Here is a 22,993-nt window from a genome sequence, read left to right as displayed (position 1 = left end):
AGTTAGACATCTATACACTATCTTAGTGATAGACCCAATTTCTTTCATTATCCCCCCCAGCTTTATTGAATATCATTGATAGTATTGAGATATTGACATATATTGATACATATTGAGATAAAATACTATTGTTGTACGTTTAAGGTGTACAACATTTTTTTTTTACTTTAATTATTGACCATAGGTAGGTTTCTCAAACCTGGATTCTTCTCTCTTTGCACTTGAATTCTGATTCCATGTGGGGCATAGAAGTGATCAGGGGACCTGACCTCCTAGAAAGTGACCAGCATCAGGTGTTCTTCATTTCCCTGTCTACTTACCCACCCTTTTCTGCTCTTCAGAAAAGTAGCCTCATGTCTTAGAAGTGCAAGTTCTGACATACTCTCTGGGCCTGTGGGAAGGAGTCTTCTCATCACTAACAGAAGGCCCATCATTAAAATGGAGTAGGGAGGCATTGGCTTTGTAGAGACGGAGGCTCTCGCCCTGGGGCAAGTGGCTGGGAAATCTGGATTCATCTCCTGTGTCCCCTTTCCAGCGTATGTTCTATCCTAAGGCAAAGTCACCACACAATGTCCTTCTTCCATCTGTAATGGAGGAATGATGCTTGCTTACCCGGTTTTCTCCTCAAATGCTATGAAATATTTAGTTGTAGGCAGTGCTAATGTAGCTGTCTAGGAGAGGGGTTTCTGCTTTCTCTAATCCTTAACAGTAGATATTCAATGGATTTTTCCTTTTCATCTTTTATATGTATATGTGCCCTCATGGTTTTATGTGTATGAAAAAAATGAATATTGGATATATCCAGTTGTTAATTGAAAACTGGTCTTTGTGGAAAAGGAGAAAACATGTTTTAGGTTAATAAAGCAACTACCATATTTGTCCATATATCATTCCAGGTCATGTGTTAAGCACTTACCATCAATTAACCTTTAATCCTCTTGGTATTACTAAGGGGTAGGTGCTACTATTCTCCCCATTTTATGGATAAGAAAATAAAAAGAGAAGTAATAGGCCAGTAGGTGGCAGACCTGGAATTCATTCAAACTGATTGAATTCAAAGTTTAAACCCTTAATCCCTCTTATATGTATTATCCCATATTTTTGATCATGCTTGCTTATTCTCATATCCTTGTAATCCTTATGTAGACTTGCATATTCCTTATTAGTTCTTATCATGTTTCAAATATTAGTTTTGGGTGGGTTCCTAATAGATTTTTTTTCTTTTTCTTATTTCCAGCAGTATAGACATGATCTCTTCCCTATGTTAGTTTGGGGCCTTGAATTTTTCTTGTGTTAGACCCAGAGCCTGAAAGGCCAGGAAGAGGCAAAAGATGTCCTTTTTGTAGAGTTTTGGCTAGTATGGACCAGACATAAAGGCTCTTGCCTTAAATAGTCCTGAACGGGCTGTTTCTGGGAAGAATATTAGTGTCTGGAAAGTTCATTCACCCAGCAAGTATTATTGTTCACCAGGAATATCCTAGGCAATGAGCCGAACAAGACCTAGGTCCTGCTGTCAAGCAACTCATGCGTTAAAGGTCAATAGGGAGAGATTTTGTTTTGACTTTTGTCATTTATGAAGAGGAGAGCACAGTGTGGGGTTCCAGAGCACAAGCTCTAGGTGGACGGGCAGTGCTTGAATCCCCAGTGTAGAACTTACTGAGACATGATCTTGGCCAAGTGACCCCAAGACACTGTTTCCTTAACTGTAAGCGGGATAATAATACTTTCTTCATAGGGTTGGAGTGAAGAGTAAGGAGAGAGAAACTTTGCAAAGTGCTTTGTATACTGCCTTGTGCAGAGTAAGCGTATGCTGTGATTGTTATAACCATTGTTTTTATCTTTCCTTTCCTTTTTTTGGCCTTGGGTTGTACAGTTTGTGGTTAATTAATTATCATATTTTCAACATATTTAATGGAAAGGATAGAACTGTGCTGTGTTTTTTTAGTTGCCAGGTTTTCAGTACAATAGACAATCTTAATTTCATGGGGAGGGACAGCTTATATATTTTTCTTATTAAAACATTTGTGGTGTTTTTGCCTCGATTGTAATTAGTGAACAATTGATAGGATAATGATAATAGGTAGTCAATAGACAGCATAATAGTGTTGTCAAGCACTATTTTAAGCACTTTGTGTCCTGACTCATTTAGTTCCCATAGCAGTTTTTGGAGGTAAATTTGTTGTGTGTCTACCTAGATCTTTTGAATGATTTACACTCCAGTGGTCTTAATACAGAAATTTTCAAGAAAAATTTTAATTTCCAGGAATGAATTTTAGGAATAAAAGAGTAAGCGGTGCATCATTTACAACTTTGTTAGATTTCAGGAGTTGATGTCCCAAGCCTGCAATTAATGAATGCTAATTACTACTTTTGATATTATTTTGAACAAATATATATTGAGCAGTTAATACTTGTGTGATTCAATTTGAGACCCTGTAGAGGCTACAGAAATGAATAAAGCGTGTTTACCCAATAGGGCGGATGTAAATGTGGGTGTCATCTAACCTGATGTCTGGTACTCTCAGGTTGGGAGTTACCCATAACAAAGGGGTATGTTAAATTATCCACCCCTCTCCCATTCAACCCCGCCTCCAGTTCCCTGCACTGCCCCTTGCTCCATGCTGTCACCAGTTGTTTTACTCACCCAGTTACTGACCACAGAGCAACTGCAAGAATCTTAGGGTTTCTGAACCACATTTTGGAGATCATTGATTTACTGATGACTTTTGGTTGGTCTCACTGTTCTGTACTTTCCAGCTTTTAAGCTGATGTGATAAGAGGAAGAGGTCAATCAGAAAGGTGATATTTGGGGCGCCTGGGTGGCTCAGTGGGTTAAGCCGCTGCCTTCGGCTCAGGTCATGATCTCAGGGTCCTGGGATCGAGCCCCGCATCGGGCTCTCTGCTCGGCGGGGAGCCTGCTTCCTCCTCTCTCTCTGCCTGCCTCTCTGCCTGCTTGTGATCTCTCTCTGTCAGATAAATAAATAAAATCTTTAAAAAAAAAAAAAAAAGAAAGGTGATATTTTTATGTTAGTTGAAAACACTGGATGGAGTTTGTTGGGTTTCAGGGAAATTAGGACTTGGCTATATTTAAGTAAGAATGATGTTTATTATTGCCTCTCAGAAGATAGGAAAACCTAATTAGAGATAGTATGATAATTTCCAAAGAATGAACCAGGATAATGATAGATGAGTTCCTTAGGATGGTTAAGCTCCTTTATTTATTTATTTTTTTTGAAAAAAACTCCCTTACATTATTGCCTATACCCTTCTACTGTCCTTGTGATGGAGAATTTGAGATCCAGAGAGGTTAAGTGACTTGCCTGGGGCAAAGAACAAGTCAGCGACAGCTCAAGTCCGTGTCCAACACCTGGTGGATTGTAGCTCTTTTATGACCAGATCATCATGCTAATTCCCTAGGAATTCGGAGTGTATATTCTAGTGTGCCAAGTGGTTTCACATCATTTCAGGAACATCGCATTGCCCTGTCAGGTAGCTATTATTAGTAAATTTGTTTTGTAGATGTGACCCTCATGGAGGGTCAGTGATTTGTTCACATTTGGAGTGAATCATGTAGCATATCTTAGACCCAAATCCACATCCTTTGGCCCTTTTTCTGCATAGTGCTCTGTCCCTGTACTATGGCTTCTCTTGTACACTAGGGGGCAGCAATGCACTTGTAGTTGCTTTCTGAATTCTGGGTGGATACATTCCAAGTAGAAGGCAATGACTTAGAGTTTGTGCGGATGGTGTTCTAGAATCTGTTATTTTAGAAGATACATATAGTATTTGCCTGCAGCTTATTTTCTTTCTTACATGTACCTACTCTATCCACATTGACACTGACACAGAAATGGTTGTTATAAACATGTGGAGAAAATGAACTGGAACCAGGCATGACTTTGGTGTCCTGGGTGAATAATCTGCATAAAATCGTCAAACCAAAGTCCAGGCAATTCCTGAACGTTTGAAGGGGAAACTCGAGATATTGACCATATGTGTTAATTGAAAAATTTAAGGTTCAGATTTCGATATTTTAGATACTTAGCTAAAATATCGAAATCTGAACCTTAAATTATTAAATATATATGTATGTGTATGTATATACACATATGTACACACACACACACACACACACACACACACACCCCTTTAGGATCCATGGATTTTAGATACAGTAATATTTTCCCGAAGCTTTGGCATTTCCAATAGTCAACCTCAACCAAAGTTCCAATGAACCCTCCTCATGCCAACTTTGTGGTATAAGATAGTGATTCTCTGTGGGAGTGGAGATTGGGGGTATGTCAGCATCTCTTGGGAGCTTTTCAAACCACACGTATAAACACAGAGTGCATGCATGCCTGCACACTCCTGCAAATGTAATGTGTATGTATACACATACACACAGTTGACCCTTGAACAACACAGGTTTGAGCTGTGTGGGTCCAGTGGGCTTTTTACAGTACAATGCTATATTTTCTCTAGCTTATATTATTGTAAGAATATAGTATATAATACATATAACCTAAAAATGTGTTAATTGACTCTTTATATTATTGGTAAGGCTTCTGGTCAGCAGTAGACTATAAGTAATTAAGTTCTTGGGGAGTCAAAAGTTACATATTGGTTTTTGACTGCATGGTGGGGGGTCAGTACCTCTAACCTCTGTGTTGTTCAAGGGCCCACTGTACTAAATTCTAGCTAGGATTTTAGAGAAAAGCAGATGACTATGGTTGAAGAGTACTTTTCAGAGATGCAAAGTGCCACAGCAAAGTGAAAGTGTAATTTTGTAACATGCCCCAGATCCTTCTCAAAGGACACCATTGTCCTCTGTTAAAAAATTTGTCCTTGTGAGAAGGCCAGGGCGAGTGACTGGGAGTGGGTACTTGGGTCAACTGATGGTGTTTGCCTGTCCCTCCTCTTCGGTGCAGTCGCTGGAACTGCCAGGTATGCGTCGGGCAAAGCTTGTGATGCTTCATGAACTATAGCCACGATTCTTATTGCCTTGTTTCATTGATCTAATCCCCTTGTGTTTCCCAGAACATCTCGCTTTGCCTCATTCCCTGAATACTTGGTAGTGCAGATAAAGAAGTTCACTTTTGGTCTTGACTGGGTTCCCAAAAAATTTGGTAGGTATCTTTTGCATGCTTTTGCTTAACACATCAAATTGGCCATTGGAAAGAAATGGCATGTGAAGGGGGCCCGTGTGGTTGGCTCTCAGAAATCGTTCGATTGCATTCTTTTTCCATCATCCCCACCTTTCTCTTTCAAGTCAAGGGTATATGATATGCACTGACAATAAAAATCACCCCGTGTTCCCCACCCCTCTAATAATGTGTTCTGGAATGGCTGGATTCTAAGAGTCAAAATGGGATCCCCACGTTATCAAATCAACAATACTTTCCAAACTTTAACATGCATACAAATCACCCGGGATCTTGGCAGAATGCAGGTGCTAATTCAGTAGGTCGGCGGTGGGGGGCAGGGATTCTTTATTTCTCACAAGCTCCCCGGTGATACTGATGCTGCTGGTACTGCTAGTCCAAAGACCACACGTGGAGGCACAGGTAACTGAAGATACATGCTCCTCTTATTAGCTCTCCTTGGCCTCCAAAGCAGGTGGGTGTGGCTAATGACAGTCACTTACATCACGCAGATTTTATTAATAATGAGTACTGCCAGTTGCTTTAAATCGTCAAAAAAGGGATTTGATTTTGGCTTCCTTGGGCTTTTTTTTTTTTTTTTGTGAATTATAAAGGCCCTCGACCCTTGTTAGAGGTTTGAGTTTTCCAGAGGATGTACAAGAACCTTTTCTGCATTATTAGGATCCAACGTCAGAGTTGTTTTTAGGCTGTCCTCCATGCCACGGCAGGACACGTTTCTCAAGCAAGTACCTCAGACTGTTTGCCAGGCTTTTAAACATTTTATGTTTCTGAGTGCTTGAAAAACAACTCAGGCCTTACACTGGTTAATTAAGCACTCACCGGCTCTTCAGGAGAGTGTAGGTGAAAAGAATGTGAAATCAGGCTGGTTTCCCCGGGAACCTCCAGCGCTCAGTTGTCAGGGCACTTGTTTGCCACGTGACAGGATGGAGGGTGCTGACTGATTCTGCAGTAGACCTTTGATTTCCTGGTGGAATGATTTTGCGGCCAGCATGCTCCTCACTCAGCCTTTCCTCTGTGGACATGGGAAGGACCTGAGAGAAAACTGCTTTCTCCTAAAGGCTTTCACCTGCTTTGGAAGCAGCGTTCTTATTTTTCTCTGTCCTTGGAATTTCCGTAAAGGATAAAAACTCCAGATCAGATTTCATAGACTTGCTGAATTTAAAGGAGCCTCGAAGCCTGCTTTAGTGAACCTGAATTTCTCTTTGGAGAACAGTTGTATTGATTTTGTGGGTCGGACATTATGTTTGTTTTTGCTGCTCCCTGAGATTGAAAAAAAAAATTTTTTTTAACTAAGCTTTTTCTTCGGGTTGTTGTTTTAAAATAAGATTTACGTACCTGGCATCATAACTGGTTTTGGGGATGGTATTTTCAAGCTCTGTTTGCTAGCCTGGCAGACCTATCCCACACCAACAACATTTGGACCCATTTTTCATTATTATTGTATCTGAATATAACACTAAATTTCAACAGGCTCTTAGACTGTTAAATTTTGTATTCGAGTAAGTCAGTACAGTAACAACTGACCCGAGAAGTTAGAAAAAATTTCCCAAGACTAATACACTTAAGATTGAATTTATTTCTTTAAGACTTCATTCTTTATTACCTTGAGAATGATCACAGGGTCCTTCATGATCTGAGAAAAGGCATAATCTAGGGGTTGCAAACTCCACTGCCTCATATGGACAGGGGGATAAGGTAAATGGCAGGAGTACATTGGATATAAGAAATGTGTAGCCTAGCTATCTTAGCCTTTCTTGGGTATTTCCACTTTGGATAAAGACGTGGCTTAGAAAGACATTTCCTTACCAGAAGAATCAGAATTGCGAATATGATGCTCAGGGCCATGGGGGCAATCGAGAGCAGTGGGGTCTGTGCCCTACAATCTTGTAGGGCACATATTGTCTGAAGTGGAAACCGAAGATAAGCCCCAGGGCAGTTGTTACCATATAAGAATATTTGTTTTTCAAAATAAGCTGGAAATACGGATCTTTAAATGAAATCTTCTGATTTTAAAATTGGAATTTGTCGCCAACATTTTAGAAACATCCGACATTCTGTTTGCTACAACTGGTCTTTGGGCTCCCAGTTTGCAACCTCTGGCTTGTTCAGTGTGAAACGCTCTGTATCTTCCCCCTGCTTCTCCATTAAATGTAACTAGTCTCAGTGAGTCTCCTGGTCTGGGGATTTACTCGAGGGGACTGAAAAGCATCCCTTAGCTCTGCCTAGACACATGCACATAAGAGCTAGAGGTGCTGGTTTTAGGGGGCAATTGTGGGTTTTGGGGGAGTCTGGTGAATGTAATCTCTTTCACTTTGTAGATGTTTCTATTGATATGCCAGATCTACTTGATATCAATCATCTCCGAGCCAGGGGGTTACAGCCAGGAGAAGAGGAACTTCCGGACATCAGCCCCCCTATAGTCATTCCTGATGACTCAAAAGGTACCATTGTCTGCCAGGAGGTTGCTCTCTTACCCTTCTACCCACCCCACCCCCAGTGGAAGAGTCTCTTATCTTCCACCACTCTGTGGTCCCTTGGCCATCTTCCTGTGTTGTAACCCACTGTAAATGCACAGTAGTGAGGCCTGGTTGCAACTCTAAACCTCAGGTAGACATGGGAAAAGACACAGACCCGTCACGGGTAGTTGAAACGGACCTGCAGAAATCACTGGCAATAGAGGGCAGCAAATCTCCAAAATAGTCTTTAGGTTATGCAGTCTCTGGCTTCCCCTCCCTTCCTCCCTCTCCTTCCCTCAAATAAATTGGCCCATGGGGAAGAGAAGGAGCGTGTTTTCAGTAGGCTCTCAATCTTGAGGAGCTGTGTCATCTTGGGAGTCCTCTGGACAACCCAAAGGGGAAATTCAGTAGTGTGTGTTGGTTTTAAAAATCTTGACTGCATTTCACCTGCCCAGCTTTGTCACTGCTTCATAGCGAGGGAGTGAGATTTTTGTTTAGAATATTTAACTTTTTAAGGGAAAATGACAAGCAGATAATAATTGTCTCACTTTTGTGGATCGAAGGACAGTTTCAAAAAATCTTGGTTTTATTTTTAGCTCAGTTACTGATGAAATCAGTTTCATTCTGTTTTCATTTGCTTACCTATTTACTTACTGTTTACCTTTTTAATCAGTTAATTAGGTCAGTTAATAGTGCTAGAGCACACTGGGCCCCTCTTCCAAAGGTTTCTCATCAGTTGAGCACTGAATATTCTTGGTGACCATGTTCAGGTGCAGAAGAAGGGTAAGGTGAATCCAGGAGACTCAAGATAGGATTCGAGATTGGCACCTATGTTCCATTATTCTCGGACACTAAGTCAGATGTTAAACTGTAGAGTATGGAGAGTAGAGAAGGGGCCTGTACGTGGGACACTCTGGGTTATGTGGTAAGAGTGGTCCACTAAAGGGGCCAGAGAGCAGAGATCAGGAGCATTGGAGGAGTACAGGATGGTTTATTAGCCCTCTTCCTGCTTTCTCTGATGTTCTTAACAGAATCCTTGGTTTGTAATTATACGGAGTCCTTAGAAATACAGGGAGATAAATTATTTAGTTCACTAAGATGATAACCAGAGCATCATGTTTTATCTGGTTGAAATGCTTGAAACCTGTTTATTTTTACTCCCTACTGTAATTATTTCATGTTGTACAGGCTGGGTGGTGTGTGTGGTGGGGTGCTGAGGGGTTGACCACAGCATGGGATTCCTAGGGGTGAGGGATTAGGGATTGCCCTGCAGGGACTCTTTTTCTTTCTCTAAAACTCTTTGCTGTGCATTGATCTCATTCTCTGCCTCTCCATTAATTTCCAGATCGCCTGATGAACCAACTGATAGACCGTATGTACCTTTCGAAATTTTTCTTAGTGTCCTACACCAGTGTCATTGGTCTGACATTTATCTGTGGGAATTCAATAAAGGGGCATTGTTCTTGCCATGTGGTTGTGTGCAGCTTTTCCTGGGTGGGAGGGATTCTTTGTCTGCAAGTTCAGTTAGCAGCACATGTAAACCAGTGACATGGTGATTAGTGACTCTGTAGCTCAGGAGAGTGATCATCAGCCTGAAAGCCAACTGGCCCTGGGTTGGAAACTTGGCCCTGACGTTTATGACTGCAAGCTAGAAAAATTTACTTAACTTCTCTGAGCCTTAGTCTCTGCATGTGTGAAGGTGGGCTCATGATGCCCTTTCTTTCCACTCTGGCCACGAGTAGGGCTCTTGATGCAGTGATGGCACAGTGGCCAGGCATTTTTTTTCCATTCCTGCTGATGGACATGTAGAGATGACTCATGATTGACGGGACATGGTAGCATTAATTAATACTCTCAAGGTTAGTAGTGTCATTGGATTGTGTGTTAATTTTATAGATTTTTAGTTCCTTAATCTTATAGGAGTTGATACTCTCGGTTTTCTGAAAAGAATGCAATAAACCATTTATGATGAGTATTTAGATATTAATTAGGAGGAAGGGGGAGTGTTTAACACTAAATACTCCGAATCTTTCCGTCTACAAAGACCTTCCAGAGACAAACCATTGTTACTTTACAAGTTCATGTGTTTTACATTGCAAATGATTGATCATGTGGATTAGACCTCCACATTTCCTCTCCTTGGTCGATTACGATTTGCTCATTGCTAGAAACTGTCAGGGTCAGCGAGGGTCTTGGGAAAACCATTGCCTCTGTGAATAATTTAATTATAGCAATAACAATGGTTGATATTACTCTGGAATGGTTACCATGAGTCATACTGTGTTTATTATTTTACAAATCCTTCCGATCCTATATAACTTTACTGTTCATACAAAATCCAGCTTCTCATTTGATTATCACAGTAAGAAGGACAGGGCAGGTAACCTTTTACAGAGTATAAAACTGAGACTTAGGAAACTTCAGAGACCCAAGAGCTGGGACCAGAATCTGGGCTAGGAGTCAAGTGTGCTTTTCCAGCCATGTGACCTTTTCTGGAATGTGAGAGGTCTGTGGGCTGCTCTTGCTTCTGCAGAGAGCTGTTCTGTAAGGCTTTTGGCCCAGGGGAAGGGATGCGGGTTTATCACTGACTGCGCCAGAGGAGTCTGTCTCTTACCCAGAGCACTCAGCCGGTCTCTAGTGTTTAGGGCTTGGCCATTGATTTCCTCCCAGATCTAAGCCTGCTGTCTTATCAGCAACTACCTGTACTCTCAACGGGAGAAAATAGAATTATCTGGGATTGTTTAACATTTGCACCCCACCTTTCTCAGATTTTTAAAGAATAACTTTAATTGTTTTCTTATTATGGGAGTAAAAAGATATTTACAAACTGTGGGTTAACCGTAAGTGTCCTTTATGGTTTCATCACTCATCCATAACCATTGTTAACACTTGGTGTATATCCTTCCACTGGCCTGTGCTTTGCTTACTTTATTTTTCACAAAAATGGAATTATACGTTTTCAGTCTGTTATTAGAGATACCCATAACCATTTATTGAGCTGCACTTCCTAAATTACATTGTAGGGAACATTAGAGTCTCACAAGATGTTGGAAGGTGTTCTGTAGAAAGAGTTTCCTAGTTTCCTTAAATGCAGGAGTCTTTATGACAGGATTTTTAAGTCTTCACTGTGCTAACGCACATTGTAAATTTCTAAGGGGAGAATAGAGAATGTAGATTTTAGGACTTCTTTGGCCATGGAAACCCCTTGTTTTGTGGTTCAATAATGACATCTTTCTTAGGACATCAGGCTATCATAGAACACAACTTGGGAATCACTGCTGTCCTAAATCATTGCTTTCTTAAAATCTGGTATTGAAAAGATGTTCTCTTGTAAAAGAGAACGTTGATAAACACATTTCCTTTTTCTTTTTAGAAAGAGAGAGTGCCGGGGGTGGGAAGGTGGTGAGGAGGGGGAAGAGGGAGAAGCAGAGAGAGAATCTTTTTTTTTTGAAAGATATTTTTTTTTTAAAGATATTTATTTACTTATTTATTTGACAAAGTGAGAGAGCATAAGCAGACAGAATAGCAGAGGGAGAGGGAGAAGCAGGCTCCCCACTGAGCAGGAGCCCTGGACCCTGGGATCATGACCTGAGCCGAAGGCAGTCACTTCACCAACTGAGCCACCCATGCACCCTGTAGAGAGAGAATCTTAAGCAGTCTCCATGCCCAACATGGAGCCCAAGGCGGGGCTCGAGCTCACGACCTGGAGATCATGACCGATCTGAAATCAAGAGTCAGACACTTAACTAACTAAGCCACCCAGGCACCCTGATAAACACATTTTCAATATAGTTTTTATAGAACAGATACCTCTAATCCTCATTTCTACTGCTACTACTCAGTTCTCCTAGTTGCCATCTTTGGCAGAATTTTCAGTAGATTAGACACCTCAGGATGTAGAAAACATAAGGGATATATTTTGTGCTCCTGTTTCCCTCCAGTTGTTGGATAATTTGAGAGCACTATGTAGGTTTATATACATGTGTATGTATACATATAAACATGCACATGTATATACACATACAAATGTGTATACATAAAATGTAACAGGTGTATGTATATACACACATGTACATGTGTATTATAACCACACATATTTCTGTGTATATCTGTGTACACATACATGTATGTATATACACACATGCCTATAGGTTTTTATGTATGTTTTATACATTATGTATAGATACATGTGCTTATCTGTGTCCATGTATACACACACATACATACAGACACATACACATACGTCTTTACCAGTATCTATATGTCATTATGAGAAAAAAAGAAAACCCTCTGTGTCTAAGCCCACATTAGGTTTATAAGGCTATCTCTTTTTTTTTTTTAAAGAGATTTTATTTATTTGTTTGACAAACAGAGATTACAAATAGGCAAGAGAGGCAGGCAGGGAGAGAGAGGAGGAAGCAGGCTCTCTGCGGAGCAGAGAGACCGACGCGGGGCTCAATCCCAAGACCCTGGGATCATGACCTGAGCCGAAAGCAGAGGCTTTAACCCACTGAGCCACCCAGGCCCCCCTAAAGCTATTTCTTTTAATATCTTAAATGTATACTATTACAGAACATATTGTGTCCTTCCATACTTAGCATTTGGGCTCTCCATTTCCCAGAGCTGATTACTTCCTTTGATAGCTGATACACTTAAAGACCCAGCATAACTTCCTATGAGATTTAAAGCTTTTCTCTTCAGCTTTCAGTGATAGGAGAGACGGCTGTAGGAGAGGTCTTGAGAAGGATCTGAGAGACTGCAGTGGTTCTGGGAATACACCCAATCTCCCATATGAAATTAAGGAATTGTTTATCAGTGCTTGGATCGTCTAGGTGGTTATTGTGATTCCTATTTAGGTCAAAGATATTTAAGCTCAAATGGCATAATATTTAGATGAACTCAAACAAAGCAAAGTTAAAACACCATTTATACACCAAACAGAAGAGCATTTTCTTTGGATAGCATGTGGCTGGTGGATGAGGAGAAGCTAGGGTGAGGAGAAAGAGAGTTTACGTTTTTATACCAGAGTGTTCTGTTGTGCTCCGTAGCCTCGGACATTGATGAGTCATCAGTGATGCAGCTGGCCGAGATGGGCTTCCCTCTAGAAGCGTGTCGGAAGGCTGTGTACTTTACTGGAAATATGGGAGCTGAAGTGGCCTTCAACTGGATCATTGTTCACATGGAAGAGCCAGGTGAGTGGTTGGAGAGGGGATAGCTTTGGAGTCTGATGGGGTTGTCAGTGATGCTAAGTCTTGGTCCTTCGGTGTTCTCTGAATGGGTCCCAGAAAATGACACTTAACTTGTAATTTAGCTTCTTAGCTTGCTTTCTTCTGCCCCTCATAATTTACACTCTCAGCTCACTTTCTCTGCTGCAATGAGGGGGCGCTTTGCTTGTGGAGCAAAGTCACAATGTTCACATCTTTACTCTTTAAAAAAAAATATTATGGAGGGCACATATTGCATGGAGCACTGGGTGTGGTGCATAAACAATGAATTTTGGAACACTGAAAAAAATAAAATTAAATAAAATTTTAAAAAAATAATAAAAATCTTATTGCAGCCTCAAAAAAAAAAACACTACTAGCTTTCTTGAAATATAACTCACCCTTTTAAAGCAAGCAATGACCACTGTAAAGATGTGGGATATACAGGCATATGTCAGAGCTGTTGCTAGCTCAGTCCCAGACCACCACAGTAAAATGAGTATCATGATAAAGTGAATCCAATGAATGTTTTGGTTTCCAGTGCATAGAAGAGTGATGTTTATACCATACCATACTGTAGCCTTTTAAGTGTACAATAGTAATATGTCTAAAAATGTACATACCTTAATTGAAAAATACTTTGTTTTTGCTGCATCGACTGACTCTTCCTTTCATAAATGGTTGCTCTGTAACACGTGATGCTATTTGATGGAATTTCTCTCACAGTAGAACTTCTTTGAAAATTGTAGTCGATCCTCTCAAACCCTGCTGCTGTTTTGTCAACCAAGTTTATGTTATATTTTAGGTCTTTTGTTGTCATTTGAACAGTCTTCATAGCATCTTCACCAGGAGTGGGTTCTATTTCAAGAAACCGTTTGCTTTCTTTGCTCATCCATAAGCAGCAAATGCTCATCTGTTAAAATTTTATCATGAGATCGCAGCAACTCAGTCCCACCTTCAGGCTCTTCTTCTAATTCTAGTTCTCTTGCTCTTTCCACCACGTCTGCAGCGACTTCCTCCACTGAAGTCTTGAACGCCTCTAAGTCACCCACGAAGGGTGGAATTTTCTTCCAAACTGCTGTTAACGTTGATATTTTGAGCTCTTTCCTATGTATCACAAGTGTTCTTAATGGCATCTAGATTGGTGGATTCTTTCCAGAAGGCTTTCAGTTTACTCTGCCATATCCATCAGAGGAATCTGTGACAGCTACAGCCTTACAAAATGTATTTCTTCAATACTAAGACTTGAAAGTTGAAATCACTCCTTGATCCATGGGCTGAAGAATGGATGTTGTGGTAGTATTCACGAAAACAACATCAATCTCACTGTTTGTCTGCGTCAGAGATCTTGGGTCACCAGGTGCATTGTCAATGAGCAGTCTTATTTTGAAAGAAATTTTTTTTTTTCCTGAGCCGTAGGTCTCAACAGTGGCTTAAAATATTCAGTAAACTGTGTTATAAACAGATGTGCTGCCATCCAGGCTTTGTTCCATTTCTAGAGCAGAGGCAGAATGGATTTAGCATAATTCTTAAGAGCCCTAGGATTTTTGAAATGGTCTATGAGCATTGGCTTCAACTTAACGTCACCAGCTGCATTGTCCCCTAATAAGAGAGTTCAGCTATCTTTTTACACTTTGAAGCCAGGCATTGACTTCTCCTTTCTAGTTATGAAAGCCCTAGATGGCATCTTCTTCCAATAGATGGCTGGTAACTTGCTACTTCACCTTGTTCATTTATGTTATGGAGATGGCTTCTTTCCTTCAACTTTGTGAACCAGCCTCTGCTAGCTTCATACTTTCCTGCTGCAGCTTCCGTCCCAGCCTTCATAGATTGAAGACAGGGAGGGCTTTACTCTAGACTAGGTATTGGTTTCAAGGGAATGTTGTGGCTAGTTTGATCTTCTGTCTAAACCTCTAAAACCTTCTCCATCAACAGTGAAGCTGCTGTGCTTTCTATCATTGGTGTGTTCACCAGAGGAGCCCTTCTAATTCAAGAATTCTACCTTTGCTTTTACAATTTGACTCTTTGGTGTAAAGAGGCCTAGCTTTTGGATTATCTCAGTTTTCAATATCCCCTCCTCTCTAAGATTAGTCACGTTAGCATTTGAGTTAAAGTGAAAGATGTGTGATTCTTCCTTTTGCTTGAACATTTAGAAGCCGTTGTATGGTTAGTAACTGGCCTAATTTCAATATTGTGTCTCAGGGAATAAGGGGGCCTAAAAAGAGGGAGACTGGAAAATGGCTGGTCAGTGGAGGAGTCAAAAGACACACAACATGTGGATTAAGTTTGCTGTTTTATATGGGTGCATTTTGTGGAGCGCCCAAACAATTACAACAGTAACATCAAATATCACAGATCACAGATCACATAATATACTAATAAAGAGAAAGTTTGAAATACTGTGAGAATTACCAAAATGTGACTCAGGGTCATGCAGTTAGCGAACATTGTTGGAAAAATGGCACCAGTAGGCTTGCTCAACACAGAGTCGCCACTAACCTTCTATTTGTAAAAAGTGCATTATCTGCAAAGTGGAATCAGGTGAAGTGCAATAAATTGAGGTCCACCCATACTACTAGCTAATAAATGATAAGGACTTGAAATAGAAAAATGTACATGAAAAAATGGGGCTGTTTAGTAAGATTTTGCCTCTGTCTACTTTATTAAGATATAATTCACCATATACAACATAATTCACCCATTTGAAGTGTACATTTCTGTGTTTTTTAGTAAATTGACAGAATTGTGCAACTATTACCACTAAGAATATTTTGCTGTAGGGACACAAGCTATTTATCTTTTCATCTGTTGATAGACATTTGGGCTGTTTCCAGTTTTTGACTACTGTGAATACTGTAGCTATAAACATTTGAATACACATTTTTGTGTGAACATGTTTTAATTTCTCTTGAGTGGAGTTGCTATGTCATATGGTAATTCCATGTTTACCTTTTTGAGGAACTGCCAAAGTGGTTTTCACTTGTTTGTACCGTTTTACATTCTGTCACAAAGGGTGAGCATTCCAGTTTCTCCACATCCTCTCCAACCCTTGTTACTGTTGTTTTTATTATAGCCATTTCAGTGGATGGGAACATGGTAGCTCACGGTGGTTTTCATTTGCATTTCCCTGATGACTAATGATGTGTAGAGCATCTTTCCCTGTGTTTGTGGGTAATTTATGTATCTTTGGAGAAATGTCTATTCAAACCGTTTGCCCATTTTTAAGGAGGTTGTCTTTATATTGGTGAGTGGTTCTTTTCATATTTTGAATACAAGCACCTTGCCAGATACATGATGTGCAAATATGTTCTCTCATTCTGTCAGTGTTTTCACTTTCTTGATGGCATTTTTTGGAGCACAAAAACTTTTAATTTTGATAAAGTTGAATTTATCTATTTTTTCTTTTGTCACTTGTGCTCTTGGTATCGTTTCTGAGAAATGTTGCTTACTCAAGGTCTCTTGCATTGAGGTTAGGGAGCTGTTTTGAGTTAATTTTTGAATATCGCCTGAGATGGGCATCCAGCTTCATTCTCTTGCATGTGGACATGCACTTGTTCCAGCACCATCTGTCGAAAAGACTATCCCGTCCCCATTGGAATGGTCTCGGTACCCTTGTCAAAACTCAATTGGCCATAAATCTGTGGGTTTATTTTTGGACTCTCTGAATTCTATTCAGTTGATCTATAGATTTATCCTTATGTCAGTACCGTCTTATTTATTAGAACTTTTTAAGGTATTTTTCCTTCTTAGCTGCATGGTGTTGTTTATTTCCTTTTTTTAAATTAAACATTTTTAAAATTTAAATTGAATTAATTAACATATAATGTATTATTGGTTTCAGAGGAACAGGTCTTTGATTCATCATTCTTATAGAATATCCAGTGCTCATTACTTAACATGCCCTCCTTAATGTCCGTCACCCAGTTATCCTATCCTTCTACCCACCCTCCCCTCCAGCAACCCTCAATTTGTTTCCTATGATTAAGAGTCTCTTATGGTTTGTCACCTTCTCTGGTTTTGTCTTATTTTACTTTTCCTCTCTTCCTCTATGATCTTCAGTTTTATTTCTTAAATTCCACATATGAGTGAAATCATATGATAATTGTCTTTCTCTGATTAACTTATTTCACTTAGCATAACACTCTCTAGTTCCATCCATGTTGCTGCAAAAGTATTGTTTATTTTAGGACTAGGTCTTAGAGACCTAGGAAAAGGTCTGAGTGTGATTCTCTTCCCCAGATTTTGCCGAACCACTGACCATACCTGGTTATGGAGGAGCAGCTTCTGCTGGAGCCTCTGTTTTTGGTGCTACCGGATTGGATAACCAGCCTCCGGAGGAAATTGTAGCTATCATTACCTCCATGGGATTCCATCGAAATCAGGCTGTTCAGGCGCTACGAGCCACAGTAAGCACATGAGTTTGTGCGAATGCCCTCCTCTTAGTATAGGCAGTGTGTCTTTCTGTCAGCAGCAGTGGAGACTTTCCAGTGTCCTTTGATCATTTTGAATCATGTTTGTCTCACTCTGTACCCCACCATGGCCCACAGAGATTTATTTGCATATATTCTATGTACAGCTAAAATAAATGATTGGGGGAAATTATACAGTTTAAGAATAAGGAGTAAAAAAAAAAAAACCACACAAAAAACCCAGGGAGACAGCTGGGACAAGATGAAAGAAACTGAAAGACCAAAACTGAAAGAAACTCCATATCATCTGAGTGTTTGTTATTAGCAAGGCTCCAGGATTTGACTTGGAGATTCCTTGTGGCCTTAGAGCACAGAGAGATGCATGAGAGTCCATATTCAATAAGACAGTTCTTTGGGACAAATTTTGCTTTTCTGATACCAAGACCTTAAAGAAATGTCTCTCAGAAGTCCTCATAGAGAAGACTAAAGGCTTCTGGGAATTCTCCACTTCTGTGTCTGTGGAGGGAGAAGATTCTTCTGGTATTCATGTACTTCCTGATGTTGTCAGGAGAGAAGGGACCATAAACTAGATGGTGGGTGGAAATCTTCCCTTCTCAGGGTAGATATTTGTTTAATATTGAAAGGAAGTTCTTGTTTTTTATTTTTTATTTATTTTATTTTTTTATTATTATTTTTTTAATCCATCCTTCCTTGCCACACCTGTATATTTTTGAGGGGTTGTCTGCTACTAATTCCTGCTTATCTATCCTGACCGGTTTCCTGCAAGGGTCCATTGTCATAGTGGCTCTCAACTGACTCCCGGAGTGTGGTTGGAACAATCTGTTTCCCTTTAATGAGCTTGAAATATCTCAAGCAGAGTTAGTTTCATTCAGGGTACTTGCTTTGCCCCCCTTATTTTTCTTGTCTGACTGTTTCATTGGCGATTCTGATGATGTCTAAGCAAATTCTTAAACCTGCCTGTGATATCACAAACAGGGGAAGATGGCAATGTTTTTATGGTCGATTGGTTTGAACTGCAGAGTTAAGTTTGAAACAATGTACCTAACTAAGCAGTATTGTCATCATTAATCAAGATGCTAATCTTGTCTCTACTGCAATTCAACAACTCTGCTTGGGAGAGGAGGGAGAGGAGGCACTAACACAGCCCTCATGGTAGGCCCCCTCTGTCTGGCATCATTCTCTGCAGAAAACACAGTTGATAGGGAATGTAGTGTGTGCAGTTAGTGGGGCCAAGAAAGGGCCGGGCGCCAACAAATGGCAGACTCTCTGGTGTTCCATACCCCATCATTAGCATCAGCCTGCAGAAACGCTGAGCTAAGACGGATACGGACTTTGGAACGCTGATCTGCTGCTCAGATCTGTTTCCCAGTGAATCTAATTACAGACCTCAGTCGGGAGACTTGGAGAATGCCAGCTGAATGTGCGTTTCATATGCAGGGTCAGAGCTTTGCTCTCAGAGGCACTTAGGACTAATGAATTCAGGCCTCCTGTCTTATCTGCTTGACATCCTGGTTCAAGTGGTCAGGATATAATGAGGCCCTGGGACTGCATACTTTGTAAAAATGTTTTATTTTATTAGAATAATAACCTGGAAAGAGCACTGGATTGGATCTTTAGTCACCCTGAGTTTGAGGAGGACAGTGACTTTGTGATCGAGATGGAGAATAACGCCAATGCAAACATTATTTCTGAGGCCAAGCCTGAAGGACCTAGAGTCAAAGATGGATCTGGAAGTAAGTTCTTGCCTTAGAGATTGTCTGAGCAGTCGTGACCACACATTCGGCTCTTGCCCTTCCCTCCCCCTACTCATATTAATACCTTTGCCGTCATCCAAAAGTTAACCCAGATCCTACCTTCACATAAATGATGCATTTTGCCACTTTGCATGGCCGTGGTGATCTGAGAATGTCTGGGACAAATTCAGAGTCATGTCCCCTAGAAGTGTGTGTGCTTACGTTTAGTGCCTGCTGTCACTTTGCCATTCGTTTGAGATATTTATTTTTCATGGACCATGAAAGTTTTTGTCCAAAGGAGAACATTTACTTTCATGGTAGTATTTTTTTGGAATGACTGAAAAGCAATCTTATATCCTTGACCCTGTCATTGACCATACCAACTGCTGATAATTTTCTGAAGGACCAATCAAGAGGGCAGGAAGAGATGCCATTGGCCAGTCATCTACCTTTTTTTTTTAAGTTTTTTTTTTTTAGTAATCTCTACACCCAATTTGGGGCTCGAACTCACAACTCTGAGATCAAGGGTCCCACAGCACTCTGCCTTTTCAAAGGGAACACATATGTGTCATTATGCACCAGGCACTGGTTCTAAGAACTTTACATATGACCTCTCATTTAATCTTTAACATATCTGTTTTATGTGTGAGAAAACAGAGGCACAGAAAAGCTAGTTACCTTGCCCAAGATCACACAGCTCTTATGAGTTGGAGCCAAAATTCAAATCTAGAATCCCACGTTCTTCACCGTTGTGATGCCCTGCTTCTTGGGCTGTGATCACCTCTGGAAAGTGTTTAGGCTTGTTAGCTGGCATTTGTTACCTCCTGCAGGCAGATGGCAGCATATCTCATCTCTCAGTGTTATTTCTTCTGTATCCCCCTACCTCTAGCTCAGACACCTGGAACCATAGCCATACCACCAGCCTCGTCAGGGCACTAACCCCCTTCTTCCTATTTCTAGGCCTGTGCTCAGGTTAATCCTTGATTGAGAAATGCCCTTCTCTCCCATCATGGCACACTAAAATCCTTACCATTATTCACAACTTGGCCACAGATTCCATTCCATGGGATTGCTTTCCCAGACCTTCAGAATTAGTTCTTCCTTATCTTGTGCTAGTAATAATTACACCAACATTAACAATATTTCCATTTGTGCCATGTTTAATCCTCACAATAATCCTATGAGGTAGATATCATTATTATCTCCATTTTATAGGTGAAGAAACTGAGGTAGAAGAGAAGGTTAAGTTTGTTAAGGTCACATGGTTAGCTAGTGATGGGTAGAATCAGAATTCCAACCCAGGTCGTCGGCCTCCAGAGCATGTGCCCCAAGCCCTATGACATAGTGTTTATTCTTCTGTTATTAGAAGTATCAAATTCAGGGGCACCTGGGTGGCTCAGTCAGTTAAGCATCCCACTCCTAATTTCAGCTCAGGTCATGATCTCAGGGTTGTGAGATTGAGCTCTGCGCTGGGCTCCGCACTCAGCAGGGAGTCTGCTTGAGATTCACTCTCTCCTTCTGCCTCTTCCCTGCTTGTGCTTTTTCTCTCAATAAATAAATAAATCTTAAAAAAAAAAGAAGTATCAAATTCATCTGGTGATAAAATTATTTATGTAAATATTTATGTACCTGTTTGGGAGCTTGTAGAGGGCAGATGCTATTTTACTTTCATAAAGCTCATGGTGTCTAGCACATAGAAAGTACCAAGTAAAAAATTACTGGATTTAATTAAATTCACATTTACAGGGGTGCTTGGGGGTGCAGTTGGTTGGGCATCTAACTCTTGGTTTTAGCTCAGGGCATGATCTGACGGTCATGAGATCAAGCCCCATGTCAGGCTCTGTGCTGGGCATGGACCCTGCTTGAGATTCTCTCTCTCACCATCTGCCCCTCCCCCATCGCACTCTCTTTCTAAAAAAAAAAAAAAATTTTTTTAAATTTTTTTAATTTTACATTAGCAGCATTTGTTCCAGTAATCAGATAGCTGTAGCTCTCATTAATGGCCTACTCATTAGTCATTTTACCAGATATAAAATGTATGTATTGATCTGCCACTAGACATAGAGGGTGCGAGGGAGATTTTCTTTTATATAAAACAGGAATTTCTTTACTGAAACTCTCATAATCCCGACTAGGTAAAAAAAGATGAGATATAGTTCTCCCAACTTCCATATTCATCTAAAGGGCCTTGTATTACTTTTTAGAAATCAGTGCCTTGCCTAAAATTCTAAAAGCTGTAATGGATGGTATTCAATAATTCATGAGTGGGATTTATTACGTGTTACATGTCTTGGTTCACGGCTTCCTTGATTTTCTGTAATGGACTTTTCTTTGGGGATGGTGAGTCCTCTTCACAGAAGGAATAAACCACACAATGGGGGTCATTGTAAAGCTGCCAAGATACATGGCTATAGAAAGAGGGTGAGTCTGATCATTAGGTTTTCCTGTTTTCTGATGGAGCGTGGAGGGACCAGCCACTCTCTTGAAGATGGTCATTAATGATATGAAACAGCCACATCGTCCCCTTGGGCTTGCTGAACTCAGAGTGATCTTCTAGTACTCCTGGCCCTGCTGGTTTTTGAGTTGCACTCTTGAATGGGATGTCACGATGATGCTTTCAAGCACCCTTTAATTTAAAGGCACTACGGGCCAAGGTCAGTGGTCTCCCTCTTCACTTCCCCCACATTTAGGGTGAGGGTAGAGAAGGAGACAGAGATGCACTGTGAGACATCAAGTACAGGATATACTGAAGCTAAAAGCAGTGGTAGGTGAAAATTTTAATTACCAAAATCCAAAAGAGCCTGACTCATCAAATGCATTTTGTATCTGATTTTTAAGAGGAATGGATGTTTTTAAAGTAGCCTTTCCAGCACTGTGTCTTGCGCACCGGAGGTGATCAGAGAATTAATGATTGAATGAAGAATGGCTGAAGATCAGGAGGTAGTGGCCACAGGAATAGTCTTGTGCTGCCTCCTCCAAGTGCCAGATGGAGGAATTGGGAGTGCACCATTTTGTGTTACATTGCATAAGTCACAGGAAAAGAAAAAGGTGATTTCTTGTACTTTGCTGCATTAGCACCTGAATTCATGTGTCAGTCACATGAATTTTTTTATTTTTTATTTCTCTTATAATTAAAAATGTATTTAATAATTTTAAGAGCTTGAGAAAATGCAGATTTATAAAAAGAGAAAATAAAAACTACTTCTAATCCTACTACCCGGTCATAACCACTGTTAATGCCTTGTGTATATTCTTTAGACCTTTCTATGCAAATATAAAATGAATACAAATACAAATGTTTATAAAAATAAAACATTCTATACATGCTATTTTGTAAAGATTTTTTTTGTTTGTTTTAGAGAGAGAGAGAAAGAAAGCTCGAGCAGGAGAGGCAGAGGGAGACGGAGAAAGACTCTCAGGCAGATTCCATGTTGAGCATGGAGCTGGAGGCCAGGCTTGATTTCACGACCCTCAGATCACAACCTGAGCCAAAGCCAAGAGTGGGCCGCCTAACCGACTGAGCCACCCAGGCACCCCTCTACATGCTATTTTATAAATGCTATTTTATAACCTGGCTCCCCCTAACTGTGGATGTACATATATATATATATGTCTAGATCACTGAATGTGTATTAATAATACCCCATTGTATAGCCGTACCATAATTTACATACCTAATTTTAGGTCAGCTAATTGTTATTTAAATAGAAGATGATTATATGGGTGCCTGGGTGGCTCAGTTGGTTAAGCATTTGCCTTTGACTCAGGTCATGATCTCAGGGTCCTGGGATTGAACCCTCCATTGGGCTCCCTCTCAGTTGGGAGCCTGCTTCTCCCTCTCCCTCTGCTGCTCCCTGTTTGTGCTCTCTCTCACTCTCTGTCAAATAAATAAATAAACTCTTAAAAAAAAAGACAATTACAGAAAGAGTTTCCAATAATGGGGCTATTTTTACATTCAGAAGGTGACAGCAATTATTATTACTATTATTATTTTTAAAGATTTTATTT

General features: G+C 40.4%; 1 protein-coding gene across 1 annotated transcript in view; it reads left to right on the top strand.

Annotated features, from left to right (window-relative positions):
• LOC111148271 (ubiquitin specific peptidase 13) overlaps nucleotides 1-22,993 on the top strand; it is a 107,651-nt gene that overhangs the window by 72,663 nt on the left and 11,995 nt on the right. Inside the window, exons 14-19 of the mRNA XM_022504743.1 lie at nucleotides 5,038-5,126; nucleotides 7,481-7,603; nucleotides 8,964-8,990; nucleotides 12,667-12,810; nucleotides 17,062-17,228; nucleotides 18,832-18,985. Coding sequence (XP_022360451.1) covers nucleotides 5,038-5,126; nucleotides 7,481-7,603; nucleotides 8,964-8,990; nucleotides 12,667-12,810; nucleotides 17,062-17,228; nucleotides 18,832-18,985 — 704 coding nt within the window. The remainder of the gene's footprint in view (nucleotides 1-5,037; nucleotides 5,127-7,480; nucleotides 7,604-8,963; nucleotides 8,991-12,666; nucleotides 12,811-17,061; nucleotides 17,229-18,831; nucleotides 18,986-22,993) is intronic.

This window comes from Enhydra lutris, unplaced genomic scaffold (genome assembly GCF_002288905.1).
Source record: "Enhydra lutris kenyoni isolate GAN:26980312 unplaced genomic scaffold, ASM228890v2 scaffoldscaffold2, whole genome shotgun sequence".
Taxonomy (NCBI): domain Eukaryota; kingdom Metazoa; phylum Chordata; class Mammalia; order Carnivora; family Mustelidae; genus Enhydra; species Enhydra lutris.
The sequence above is the reverse complement of the archived record's forward strand: the minus strand, read 5'-3'. Positions and strand labels throughout refer to the sequence as shown.